This window comes from Cibotium barometz, chromosome 7 (genome assembly GCF_041138505.1).
Source record: "Cibotium barometz isolate CiBa-2024 chromosome 7, ASM4113850v1, whole genome shotgun sequence".
Classification (NCBI taxonomy): domain Eukaryota; kingdom Viridiplantae; phylum Streptophyta; class Polypodiopsida; order Cyatheales; family Cibotiaceae; genus Cibotium; species Cibotium barometz.
This window is the reverse complement of record NC_141052.1, coordinates 43,871,109-43,886,104: the sequence shown is the minus strand read 5'-3', so window position 1 is coordinate 43,886,104 and position 14,996 is coordinate 43,871,109. Positions and strand designations below refer to the sequence as shown.

At 42.7% G+C, this 14,996-nt stretch overlaps 1 protein-coding gene across 1 annotated transcript; it reads right to left on the bottom strand.

The window, feature by feature from the left end:
• Positions 1 to 1,779: 1,779 nt before the first annotated feature.
• Positions 1,780 to 6,268, bottom strand: LOC147637050 (pentatricopeptide repeat-containing protein At2g13600-like). Its single transcript, XM_086800666.1, has one exon. The coding sequence runs from the start codon at positions 6,214 to 6,216 to the stop codon at positions 3,409 to 3,411; it is 2,808 nt and encodes a 935-aa protein (XP_086656792.1). The 5' UTR covers positions 6,217 to 6,268; the 3' UTR covers positions 1,780 to 3,408.
• Between the last annotated feature and the right edge of the window lie 8,728 nt (positions 6,269 to 14,996).

Here is a 14,996-nt window from a genome sequence, read left to right as displayed (position 1 = left end):
TATACTGTCATTTTTGTTGTTTCGTGTAGTCAGCTTCCGACTCACTGTTGGAGGAATTAGCAAGCTACTATCCTCTTTTGCGAGGCTTTTGTTCTTTAGCCTCCTCCAAGCTTTCCTCTATTCCCCTTAGACCTTGTCCAATTTGAAGGGTTTTCTTCCAAGTTCCTGTTTGTGCTTCTTGCACCGCCTTTGTTACAGAGTCTCTGACTTGTTTGTGCTTTTTCCATTCCATATTGGTTTCCTTATGACTGACTAGTTCATCTAACACAACCAGCTGCTCTTTTCGCTTTTGGGATCTCGTGATTACGGCCACAATTGGTTGTACATATTCCAGCTCTTTGATTTCGATCACATTGATGGACGGTGCGGAAGCACCCGCCCTTCTTGATTTTTCATGCAGCTCTTGTTGATGCTTCTAAAATAGCGGAAAGTCATTATGACTGTGGCGAGGCTTTCGACAGTAATAACATTAGAACTTGTCTGACTACCCAGGGCCATCTCTTCCTCTAGCTTGTTGCCCTTAACCATAGTAAAGTCTGTAAGGTGCTAGTGCAGCATCCATGGGTGTTGCTGTTGTTACTACATTGACAACTGTGCCTACACAATTCCTGACATTATATCTGCAATTGGATGTCATGTGTGCGAAGGTTTAGCAGATGGCACAGGTTAGCTGCATCTTGCATTCCTCTTTCAGGTGTCCCTCATTCTTGTAAATTGGGCAGAAGACGCTTCTTCGGTAGCCCACAATGAGCTTCTCTGCAACTTTCTTGACCAGGAAGTCCACTTCGCCCTTTTTTCCTTTGCGTTTGCTTTTCTTGCTGCGTCTGGTCTCCTCCTCAATGTCTAACTTAGATTTTGAGTCCTTTGATTTCGACTCGCTTCTAGAGTCACTGTCTAAAGAGTCTTACTTCTTGCTTTTCTTTTTCTTGGACTTCTTTTCCAAGCCCATGTTTTGTTTTGCTTGTTTAGCTGCTTTCACGAGCCCGTTGAACCCTTCATAGTCGATATTGGTGGTTGCCACTGTCAACTTCAATTTCTTGTTGAGACTGTACAGAAACCAATCACTAAGAACTGCTTTTGATGATCTGTTAGCTAGAGATAGCCTTGCATGTAGAATGCGGAACTTGGTTGCATAATCTTCCCTTGGCAATGTCTTCTGTTTCAGACTTCTTAGCTTGTCTTGGAGTTGAGAGTTAGTTTTGACAGTCTTGAATCTTCTCAGAAATGCCTCTTTCAATGGATGGAAGGTGTGGAAGTGATCCGGGTCATACTGGGATACCCATTCAGTTGGTATACATCCAAATGCGGCTTGAAACTGGTCTTGCTTCCTTTCATTTGAAACATTGGCACGAGTGTGATTCATCTTTCACATAGCCTCGAATTTTGTGACGTGTGTTGGGGTCTTCGGCCTTCTTATCCTTGTAGGTGGGATACTTCTTGTTTCCACCTGGGTGACCCATTTGATGCTGATGAATGTTGGGGAGATAGGGAGCGTTTGCCAAGCCATTCCTACTGTAGTTGATTTTGCACTGATTGGGCAATAAGTTGTCTTGTTGTTGCTTCTACAAGGAGTTCCTCTCCCTTTTGGAGTGTTGCAAATGCAATAGGATTGCCAAAGTGTCGGTGGTCAATCCAACCAACAAGATAGTCAATACTAGTTGAAAGTAAATTTGTCAATGCCCAAGCCCAAAGGGTTCAAAACTCACAAGCGCACAAACTGATCAGACAATGCACACATAAAACATAGAAGCTCACTCTCTCACTCGCTCACTCACACAGTACTCAATGAATAATGTTATTACTGTGCTCCTTAAACTTGTACAATGCTACTCTGCTCAAAACTGTGTGTGTCTTATCTCCTAACTGCTAACTACTTCCTACTTTACTATCTTGGAAGGCCCTTCTCTCGTCCCGCCATTGCCCAAACATTCTGTTTATCAGACTGTTACAATAGTACACATGATTACAATGAGTGCGCATGTGCACTGCCGTCTGTGCACTGCCATTTTACTATTGAAAATGGCAAAGGTTGTTGGAGGAACATTGGCAAAGGTTGATTTGCATGATCATTCGTAAAAGATGAAGTCAAAGGTCAAAACGATAGCACATGGAATGTCCAAGGAGGCATGTGGCACAAGGGTGCACATATGTATCTTGTGAGTAGGGAGCTCCATGAGAGCTATAAAAGGATGTACCTGTGTCAACTCCAATGGAATGCGGCTATGATGGTGTACTTCTTAATTGTTGTCATTATCTGACAGTTCTTCAAGTCCAACCAGTCTGCGGCTTCTGTCGGACGGTCAACACATAGTTGGTGGTCATGCCTTTCTCTGGCAATTCGAGGGGTCATACCATCCTCTAGTAGTGGTGGGTGTTGCCTCCAATCTATCATAGTGGTGGTGAGCATGACACTGCACTCACCATATATAGCCTTAGTGTTTTTATAAGCTTTTAACCCTATAATTACTTATAACTATGCCTCCATTTATAAGCCTCTTCCCACATTGGGGATATCTCCCCACTAGAAGCGCCACATCTAGCCTCTAGCCTGACCCCGCGGTAGTATGCACATGTGCTAAACCTAACCAGCCCATTGGTCCTTGATGCTCCTTTCTAGTCCACTTACATTTACCATGATACACACTGGATAGAGACCTCCCATGGTTGCCACTTGTCTTCCAAGCACCTTGCGCACAGAGTCATATTTGTGGAACTCTTGCATCATCACTTGGTTTCATTCACATGGCCTCAACATGGATCTCACCTCCCCATATTTGAGTACAGCCTAGATGCAACTTTTCTTGATCTCTCTTGCCAGGAGGTCAACCATATCATCTCCCTAGACCTGGCTCATCTTCACACGAGCCAGCCATGGCTATCTCCCATGGAGCTCCCACTAGCTCTCAGTTTGCAAGGCGCCGGCAGACTGCAGTTCCCTGGTTGAGCTGATTTGTGTGTGGAAACAACCCACAAAGGCCTCCTACGGCCTTATGCACCCTGTTTCCAAGGCTGGCAGAAATTCAGATTTTGGCTGATTTGAACTAATTTTTCAGAGAAATTCAAACTTTGAGATCCGGACTTTTTTGCCAGGCTCCATTGCATGAAATGCCAGGCAACTATGCTTTGAATATACATCGGGATCTGCAATAGAATCCTTGAGCTTTAATGTATAGATGAAGCCTTTCCTTGGGCATCACCAAGCTTCTCTCCAAGAACACACCCCATCGTTAAATCACAGTGGATTGCATCTATTATAAAGGTAGCAGTCATTGCAAACCCAAAGGTTTTAGGTGATACGAAGGAGTGTTCCACTAGGTCTACTACTGAGCCCAAGCCAACTTCTCACTGCTGTGAAGAGACAGCAGGTAATCCTTCATATCCTCCTCCAAATCATGCAAAACTGGATTCTTATTCCTTCATCTGTTTAGATAATGCCTCAAACTCTACAAAATCATCTTCCTTCCATGGGTGGCATTGCTCATTTGTACAAAACTCATGCCCTCTACCCCCAACTTCACCTGAGCTATAGCCTGGGCACTTTTTCAAACCCTTGTCCAGGTTTCTCACCTTCTCTACATCAGCACACCTGCCAGCTGCAGTATTAACATTCCATAACACTACATATGCTGTGGTGTTCTCTGGCTCTAGTTCAAAAATTTGTTCTACCGCCCTATGTGCACATTCCATATCACAGTGCATTCTGCAAGCGCTAAGCAGCGTCATCCACACAGTTGCAGTAGGCTGACAGGGCATGTGGTGGATCAAATTCTCCCCCTCCATTAGCCTTCCTAACCGCCCGAGAAGATCTACTATGCAGTTGTAGTGATCCACTGTTGGTGGTATAGCATAGGTTTGACTCATGGAAAGGAAAATGATGTAGCCTTCAACCTCTAGGCCAGCTCGGCTGCATGCACAAAGAATGCTTACAAGGGTTACCTCATTGGGTACCCCTCCTTCCACTTGCATTCTTTGAAAAAGCTGAATCGCTTCCTTCCCCTGCCCATATTGAGCATATGCTGCTATCATTGTGGTCCATGAGATGACATCCCAATCCTGCATTTTGTCAAAGATCAAGCATGCATCCTCCAAACAACCACATCTACTATACATATGAATAAGGGCATTCCCAATGATAGTGTCTACCTCGAACTCATTTGACACAATCCGGACGTGCATCCGCCTGCCTTCACTTAATGCGGCTCGGCTGCCACATGCCTCAAGAATGCTAACTAATGTGTACTTGGTTGGAACCAGACCATGCACTAGCATTTCTTGGAAAAGGCTGAGGGAAGCTTTATAATGCCCATAACAAACATAAGCAGAAATGATTGTGTTCCATGAGACCTCATCATGCTCTGGCATGCTGTCAAACATTTCCTGGGCATCCTCCAAACTGTCACACTCTGCAATCATGGTATTCCATGCAACTACATCTCTCTCTGGCATTTTGTCAAAAATCTTCTTGGCATTTTCAGAGCTAGCACACATCCCATACATACTGATAAGAGCTGTCCCAAGGACAAGGTCCAAAACAAACCCACAACCAACGATTCGAGCATGCACTTGCTTCCCTTCATCTAAGGCAGCCGGACTATTTAATGCAGAAAGTAAACTGATAAAGGTGATTGCATTTGGCAACACGCCTTCCAGTTCCATCTGTCTGAACAACTGGAGTGCCTCTTTTTTTTGTCCACCCATCGCAAAAGCAGATAATATAGAAGTCCAAGATACCACATCATGAAGCAACATTTTGTCAAACATGCACTGTGCATCTTCAAGGGTGCCACACTTGCCATGAAAGTCAAGCATAGCATTGCCCACAACAAGATCTAACTCGAATCCACTGCGCACAATGTCTGCATGTATCTTTTTACCTTCAATCAAGGCTCCCAGGCTGGTGCACGTGTGTAGGAGAGAGACAAACGTGACTTTGTTTGAAGTGATTCCTTCTTCCTGCATTTGTTCATAGAGGTCAAGGGCTTTCTCACCATGTCCATGCTCGGCATATGCTGTCACCATAGCTGTCCAAGTGACCAAGTTTCGCTCCGGCATCTTATCAAACACCTCCCTTCCATCCTTCAAGCTACTGCACCTACCATACATAGTCAAAAGGGAAGTCCCCAAGAAAACATCAGCCTGAAACCCAATTCCAACTATGCGAGCATGAACACGTTTGCCTTCACTCAACTCATCTTTTCCAACGAAGGTTGAAAGGATGCTAACAAGGGTGAACTGATTAGGTATCATACCTTCCAACTCCATTTGTCGAAACAGCTGAAATGCTTCCTTGCCCTGATCCTGCTGTGCATATGCCGTGATCAAAGCCGTCCATGAGATCACATTTCTTTCAGGCATTTTGTAAAACACCATTTGTGCCTCCTTCAGGCTGCCGCATTTCCCATACATGTTAACAAGGGCGGTTGCTACGACGACATCTGACTCGAATCCACAGCGCTGGATGCAGCTGTGAACAAGTCGTCCTCCTCCAGCCAAATCTCCCACATCAGTACAAGCTGAAAGGAGCCTTACCAAGATGAATCTATTGGGGGGCATACCTTCCCGCTGCATACCATGGAGAACAAGCAGGGCATTCTTGGTCTGGCCATGATGTGCATAAGCTGCAAGCATGGAATCGCATGTGGATACACCTCGGTCATTCATGCTGGTGAAAACCATGTGTGCCTCCTTTAAAGCTCCACATTTCACATACATCTGAAGGATAAAGCTTTCCAATTCTGTAGCTACCTCACGTCCACTATCAATAATATTGGCATGGATGCGTTTTCCCAAGGCCAGGGCTTTTGTGTCACCACATATCTGCAACACAGAAGCCAAGGCAGCAGCATTGTTCTGGGGATCCAGGCGATCCACCGTGTTCTTCCACTGCAATTGATCCAGGTCGATGATGCTAGGGTTTCCATTATTGAGGTTTGCACGATTAAAGTTTCTTTTATCAGGGTTTTGAAGATGAGGGTTTTGGAGTGTGGTTTCTATGTACCTTGCTGAAGAGCTTCTGTGCAGGGGCTTGTGTCCATCTTTCTGAAGCAGCTTGTGGCAGCCCGAAGTGGAGAATCCCTTGTCTTTCCTCTTTCTAGGCAAGGTGAGCGCACATGCGAGGCATCCGTAAGAAACTGGATCCTTGAGCACGAGGCTTGTACGAACAGCGATGGTCTCTGCAGCGGCCAAAAGTCTGCCGCTGGTGACTGGCGACTGCATACGGTTTCCCTTATTTTCTTCTTTATAGACAAGTATGTAATTTTTGTAATGTTTGGTAATCATCTTTTTGAAACAAGATCCTATTAGTTAACCCAAAAAAAAAAAGAAGGCCTCTAAGGGCTAAATACAAACTCGTCTCCATGAACAGAGCGAGGACCAAAGAACAAAAGGGGAGGACGGATGCCCTTCTCCTCTGGCTGGCCACTCTATGATCTCATACAAGGGGTGGGGGAGAGAAATGCGAAGGTGAGAGACTCCCACCTTCCTCCTCTCATAAGCCATGACAACCTCAGCCTCAGTGGCCCAAGCGACAGTGCCCCATGTCATAGAACGAGAAGAGGCCTTGTCCATAGTGAAGATGGGGAGAATCCGTTGCCAAACCTGCTGGGCCTTTGGGCAATCCCAAAGACAATGTCGCTCAAACTTCTGGGGATGGCCACATCTCGAACATGCTGCTGGTCTACCTGCAATGGCCAACCACGTGCCAATTGCCATACTCCTATGTGCCACAACCACAAAAAGAGGGTGATCTTCCGAGGTCAAAACCTGTCCCAAAGCCTCTTCCAAAAATGTGAGAGAAAACATGGAGAGAGGTCCTAAGACTACTAGTGTCCTGTTGTTAGCGGAGTGCCCCCCTAACCTCGGGCATTTGGATCCTACGCCAAGCTATGCGATGTATGTGAAAAAGGGGGTACCCAGAGTCTCCTCCCTATCTGTAGGATAACACCAAGTCCACTCCCCTGGGTCCCACTAGAGGCGTGTGATGGGTCGGCTCTCCCAGATCCATAAACGCCAAAGTCTCTCCCTAGCCACCTTGGCCGAAGGTGGGTTGATGTGCGCATGAAATCTGATCACCCTCACCCTCTGTAAGGTGCATCCACTAAATTCATCCAAGAGGGGCTCTGATGTCTCTAATCTTCCATGAGGTCTAGTCGAAAAAGTGAGCAAGGCGGAGCTCTCATCCGTGCCATGAACTGCCAAGAGAATATCATGCATGGTAAACATTCCCAACCACACCGCGGGGGAATTGGGTCAGTGATACTCTAGAGGGAAAGCAAAGTCGATGTGAAGGTTGAGTTTGTCTCTGCCCCGAATCCCAGTAAAGCCTCTCTAGTGAGCCTCTAATGGAAGCTATCTAAATGCAAGCCAATCGCCAAGGGACAGGTCCCTTGGCTCAACGCTCCCAAGGATACATGAGACTAGGCCCCTAGCATGTGGCCACTAGGTAAATGGATTACGGGGTTCCAAATTACGGACTGCCAAAGATGCTCCTCGGAGAATATCGAAATCAACTGCTGGAGGGCCACTAGGTAAATGGATTACGGGGTTCCAAATTACGGACTGCCAAAGATGCTCCTCGGAGAATATCGAAATCAACTGCTGGAGGGCCAGCCTGATCCTACGCTCATAATAGACTAGCTACAAATCTATCCTCAAAAGCTGGGCTAAAGCCATGGGCCTGCATCTCCATGAAGATCCATCTAGTGCCTGCAGGCCAAAGGCCCCCTAGGCTCAGTGTACGGGCCGAAATCCTAGCCAAGAGGAAATCCTTCCATGGCTCATTGCTTAGGAGAAGCCCTCTAACAATCAACTTGCCCAGTAGGGCACGACTCTAAATGGCGGGGTTGATGATGCCCCCTCTGTGGCGCGGCTGTATGATCACTCTCCAAGCCACCTTGGCTCGGGCAGGCCCATCGCTACTTGCCCATAGAAAATTGCTAATCAACTGTTGAACCCGACCAATGCAGGCCCGGAGAAGGCCCAACGGGAAGTAATATACTACATGGTGGCAAGAAGAACTTGGTTCACCACCACCACTCAGCCAGCTAAGGAGAGCCTTGTTGAACTCTAGTACAGAAGCTTCTTCCAAATGCTTAAAAGAAGAGGGGCTACCTACTGCTCTGGGAAGATATTGATGCCCATCTCACTTCCAAGATAACGGACTTGAGTGCCCCTCCGGATCCAATGGAAAGCCTCAACTAGATGCCAAGTTAGGGCAAGTGGACAACCAACCCAAAAACCACATGACTTCTACAAGTTGATCTGCACTCCCGATGCATGACAGAAGATGTCTTTCGCCTTTGCAAATCTTGAAGATTCCCCACATCTCCGGGTAGGTATGTTGCTGTGTCATCTATAAACTTTGAGTCTAGCAACTCCTCCCGAGTGGTACGAATGGGGAGATGCAATCCCTGGAGCCCAGTCTCTTGAGTTGAGAGAAAACTGCTCATGGCCTTGGCAACAAATAGAAAAAGGTATGGTGCTAGAGGGCAGCCCTGCCAAACTGAACGAGAAAGGGGTAATTTGTCACCTCTGACTCCCTGAATGAGAACCTGATTGTGAGACGCCGAATAAATTCTGGAAACACCATGGATCCACTCCACTGGAAAACCTATACGTGATACATCGTGCCCTCCAGAAAGCCCCAATCAACTCTATCATAGGCTTTCTCAAAATCTAGAAGGAGCACAATAAGATCCTACTTGTTGCATCCTAGCAGAAGCTATCGCCTCTCCCAAAAAGTGAAGATGTTGTCCAGAATGCTCCGATCCAGAAAATGTTTGGTAATTATCTATATTGACTTAAGTTAATCCAAAAATGGTATATTATTGCTAATCTAAATATGGTCTATTATGAAGCCGTGGTTTAAGAGAAAATCTTTATTAGTTTTTTGAGCATTTGATATGTCTTCTACCATAATAACTTTTTGTGCTGTAAAGTATACGTATCTGTGCTATTCAAATATGGTCATTGTCAAGCCCTGTAGATTGTGGTTGGTTGGTGTATGAGTTGTTTTAAAGAGGATTTTGTCATTTAGTTTGTCGAGCACTTGGTATGTCTTGCTATTAATATTGTGTCGATGTTGAAGTCTCTAGCAATAATGAATGGATTTTTGAAATGGTACTGATGAGGATGTTATATATATTGCTTTAATTTTTAACGTGGACTCATAATACAAATTCATTAATGAAACTCAGCAAATATTGATTATATAATATTGATGCCATATTCCATTATTACAACTTTTATGAGTACCTTTTAATAGGGGTTTTTGAGTACTTTGATAGGAGTTTCTAAGTACTCCATGCGAGTGGATATGGTAATAGTTCTATGCTCATTGAGATGGTATTGCTTATTACTAATATTTCTTACTTCTTATTAGAAGTGTACAATGTCAAACATGATTTATTTTTCATCTGCTTTAACTTTTCAAAGTTTGCACTAAGTTAAACTGTGTTTATAGATTAGAGTTGGCATAATTATGAACTCTAATAGATTTGTACTTGCATTTCCATTGAGCAGTGGTTTGAAGATGTTCAAATTCTTTAAAAACAATTGAATTTGTGTGATTTTGGTTTCATTTAGAAGAGATTTTTATTGTCTTTAGTGTGTGCAAATCAATCTATGTGCATTAATTCCTTCTTGATCTAAAGCAAGTCTTATCATTATAAGACCTTGAGATCTATGTGGTGTTCTTGGTATAGTTAGTTGTGCGGAGAATCATTTCCTTGTAACTATCTCAGTTTGAAATTTCATATATATTTGGTATATTGGTGTTCATGTCTTTTATAAGTTGTCATTGTATAAATTTTTGTGTTTATATCTACCTAAAATTCAATCATAATCATTGGCATGCTATTCAAATTAGTTTATCCTCTAAATTTATTAATGACTCCATTTAGGAGCCCTTCCATGATATTAAGATTACCACTACATAATTCAAATAGCTTGCCCTATTTTGATGCTATTATGCTAATAGTGGAGTGTAAGTGTTGTGTTATTTATCTTGAGAAATGGGAATGTGGAGTTATCCAACCATGATTATTTTTATCTTCATTAGTGTAGTATAAATATGGAATATCTGGTGTTTTATTTGAAATGTTAATGATTGGTATGTTGGTTTGTCCCATTGGTTCAATCAAAATGTAGCACTATTTTGTTTCCTATCATAGTGAAGAGCACATATTATTTATTGTGTTAAAAAACCCAAGTGTCTCAAGATCACATATTCTTTATCACTACATGCAATAACATTGAGTCTACCAAAGTGTTCTAAGTATGCTAATTGAGCAAAGTCGGGTGTTAATGCAATCAATTATTTGTTAACCAATTAGATAAATTTCTTCAAATACTAAGCAAAGATTTCAACATTGCATCGAACATGAATTTGGTTTCTCAAATGTCATAGATGTCTTATTTATAGTTATAAATGGAAAATGTAATGCAAAATAGTATGGTTGTTCCTCCATATTAAATGCTACTTTTACTTATGTATGCTACGAGCAATGCACTTGGTGATAAGTTAGATTCTTTTGTGTGTATTGTTGTAGAAACACTTTCACTATCATTAACAATAATGTGTGCCCATTTCACTATCATTAACAATAATGTGTGCCCCTTTATAGCTCTACATCATTAAAGAGTGTGTAGTTTTTCCCGATTTTCACATCTTTATAGCTTTACATTATCATTAAGTGTTGATTTTTTCTAATTTTCACCTCCTATTAAGAAAAAATGATTTTATACTTAGAATTAAGTTTCATGCTAATCACACTCAAGTAGTTTCATGCTAACTAATCACACTCAAGTAGTTTCATACTAACTAATCACACTCAAGTAGATTCATGTATTTTTGAGATTATTTACTATCCCATTTATTTAGAAGTTTATAAATTGGCCTCAACCAGTTTTTTGATTTTGGGCCAGTTTTATGGTTCAATTACAAGACTAGCTACCTTGCATTTTGTGTTGTGAATCATTGTCCTAATGATATATGAATGGATGAGCCACTCTTATGGCTCAATTACAAGACTAGTTACCTTGCATCTTATGTTGTGTATCATTGTCCAAATGGTATGCAAACAGATATAAATTATTCACGTTGTGTGGTGGCTAGGTTTATGGCCTCGCCTACACCACCTGCAGGCACACAAGAAGAAGACACGGTGGGATTAGAACTGGGGGACACTCAAATCCCAGCTCCAAGGGCACCAACCAAGTCAACAACTATCTCCTACCCTCCAGCTAACTCAATGGGACACTTCAATACCCTTCCAACATCCCTATCTGGTCTGGCTGCCTCTTCCAACTGTCCTCCTAGGTTAGCCCCACCTCCCAAAGCTTTGACCTTTCACTTAAGAGCCTCTCTTGACCTCAACTGACATCTAGCTGAGACCAAAGTCCTCTCCAACTAACACAGAGCTATCTGATTCTGCCTCCGAAAATCCTCCTATAATCCTCAGTCAGATAGATATCCTCCAGGATCCTAGAATGTCCTCGAGCATCAATTGGCCTTAAACTCTTGCAACGCGACCTCTCAAAACTAGTTAGTTGTCCTCTGTTGACACTTCTCTGACTCCCTTCTGGCTGCACTATTTGAGACTCTATTAGGGTTTATGAGTGAGTGAGAGAAGAGAGAGAGGAAGCTGTGAAGAAAAGCTGTGAAGCTTGCCATTGGAGCTGTGAAGCTTGGAGCACACCAGTTTTCATCAAATATGAGAGCTTGGCCTACCGGGTAAGGACTGCTAAACATCCTTGAGCGGATTGCAAGTGCAAAAACACAAACAACACCAGATTTGAGTTGCCCAAAGCAAAGAAAAATTTCAGTTTTGCAAGCTCTCCATTGAAGCTTGAGTGTGGTGAATGTATGAGGCAAATGGTTGCAAATCTGACAAAGAATCATGTATCTGGCAAATGGGAATGTATTGGCAACTCATGTGCAAGCCCTACATTGAATCACAGATGATGCATTTAAGTGATTGGAATTCACTGTTTTGAAGCCCTCACAAAAACAAAGAAGTGAGGTCCATTGTTGATGAAATTGGAGCTGGCCTCTTGCAAAAATCAAGCAATTGGTGGATTGTGCACATGCCCTGGAGTTTTGGGTAACTATATATGCCCTCAAATACCACAACAAACCACCCAGTTCTCCTCATGAGCAGGCGACGCAGCCTGTAGGGAAGAAACAGAGCAGATTTTTCAATATTTTGAAAAGTGGAGGTCAAATGCTAGTTTGGTGATTGATTAAATTCAGAATTTGCTTAGAAATGTTGTGGTACACACACTTGAGAAGGTTGCTATGTGGTTGGTTGAATCAATTATGCTTTTTGGAGCTGATTATGAGTTGATTAAACAAGCTGTCTATAGTGATTAGTGAAATAGAGGGTCATAAATCGGCTAATTACTCTCTCAACTTAAACAATTGGTCTAATTCTTTTTACATGGAGTTAGTAGACATCATTGCTAAGCTAATGAATGCCTGGTCTCTCAATTTGGACAAGAATCAAAGGAATTAGAGCATTTTTACTACTGGTTTTTCTTGGTTTTACTGGTTTTTCTCAAAACAGAGAAGGGGATTTGATAATTTTGGTATGTACGCACCTTGGTTGGTGTTGATATGCAACATTGAGCTTGTTTATGTGTCAATGCAAGTTATTCACACTTGATCGGACCACTACATTGCAATTTGAAGCCTTGGAAAGTGCGTCAGAATAGGGTACTTTGGACTGTGTATGCCAGTTCAATTTGAATGCAATCAATTTGATTTTCTACATCAACAGTGAAGTTCGTTGAGTACTTTAGAGTATTTGGAACACTTATTAGAGTGTGGTTGAGCTGAGGAAGGCTCGTTTACAGAATTAAACGTGTGCGAAAGGTGCATTTGCATTGAGCAAATATGTCAAACAACGTAGTACACAGATTGTGGGTGAGAAGTTGGATAGAAAGAACTTCCAGGAATGGAAGTACAGGATTAAAAGCTTTCTGAAGGGAAAAGGATTTTGGAACCTTGTTACAGGTGCGGAGCCAAAGGCAGAACTATCTCGACAACCTACACAACAATAGGTTGTAGCTCATAAACAGTGGTCAGAGAGAGCATATAAAGTTTTGCATTACTTGTCTATATGTATCTCAGATGCTATACTCATATATATACATGATGCTGAGAATCCCAAGGATGCATGGGATACGTTGATAAAGCTGTTTGATACAGATACTAGTGCTCGTAAGTCTCAGTTGAGACAACAGATTCATAATGTGAAGCGGAAAGGAAGAAGTATTCATGATTATGTACAAGAGATAAAGAAGTACGCAAATGCATTGGCAACTATCAATGCCCCATGCCTGATGATGATTTGGAGTACAAATCTTTTGATACATCTATTTCTGTTCGGAGTACAGGTTTACCAAATTTTGATGAGTTGCTTGTTGAGGAAATCAAACTCAGTGACTCTTTTCATGCTGCATCTACTAGCCATGACGATAATGGCAGAAATCAGGCTTTCTATTCACAAAGGGGATTCAGAGGCAGGGGGAGATTTGCATCACGAGGTCGTGGTAATGGTCGTGGATGGCAGGATAGGTCACCACAACAGAATTTTCAGCCTACATATGGTGCTAGAGGTGGTCGTAGATATACACCTCAAAGAGGCAGAGGTAGTCCTCATGGAAGAGGACGTTGGCAAGGCCAACAAACATCTATGCAAAATGTGGAATGCCATTACTGTGGGAAGTTTGGTCATATGGCACATGATTGTTACTGCAAACAAAATGATTTGAGAGGGGGTAGAGCACAACATGGTGGAAATTTTGCATCAAACAGTAATGATGGCAGCGCAAATCACTTGTTTGCCATGAAACATGTCATGGGATCTATGATGACAAATGGTGACAGTGATGACACTTGGTATATGAACTCTAGAGAATCAAACCATATGACTTGTCATGGCGAATGGTTTGAACATATGAAGCCTATGGATGTGAAAGGCTATGTGGAGACAGGTGATGATTCCCAACATGCTATCACTCATGTTGGAAGTGTACCATTGGTGATGCACAATGGTGAAACAAAGTCTATGGCAGATGTCTTGTATGTGCCTTCTATTTACAAAAAGTTTAGCCTCAGTTGGTCAAATGGTTGAACAAGGTTTATAGGTTCGTTTCAATGATCATGGATGCTTCATTGAGGATTTTAAAAATGGATGTAGAGTCATTGCCAAAGGCAAGAAAGAAGGCAGGTTATTTAAGTTGGATGCTGGGATTTCTGAGTTGAAATCAGCCATGTTCTCTAAAAGCCGAAATGTGGTACAAGACATTGACATGTGGCATAAAAGGATTGGACATGTGAACATACAAACGTTAAAGAACATGTAAGCAAGAGGCATTGTTAGTGGGCTGCCTAGATTCAAGTATGATGGGAATATGCATGTCTGTGATGCTTGTCAGTTTGGAAAGCAAGCAAGGGTTCCATTTCCTAAAGAAGGCAACATGAGTAGCAGGCCACTTGAGATAGTTCATAGTGATGTATGGGGTCCTGCACAAAACCCATCCATTAAAGCATGCTACATGTGAAGGAGTATGGTTAAAGAGTCTCTTGGCTGATTTGGGTGAGCCTATTGATGGCAAGGTTATCATTCATTGTGACAACATGAGCAACATACAGTTGGCCAAGAATCCAGTTTTTCATGCACGGACCAAACACATAGAGGTCCACTATCATTTTGTCAGAGACAAAGTGTTGGATGGTACAATGGATTTGTAGTATGTGAAGACTAAAGAGCAGTTGACCGACATCTTTACAAAGCCACTTAGCATCAGGGAGAAGTTTGAGTACTTCCGTACTATGTTGGGAGTACATGTTTGGGAGTACATGGGATGAGCTTGAGGGGGAGTGTTCAGAGCTTTGATAGCCCAAGCTCATCTACATCTTCATCTATGGCAGTACATCATGAGCTTGAGAGGGGCTGTTGAGATTCAAGCTCGATGTCAGCTTGTGCCAGTTG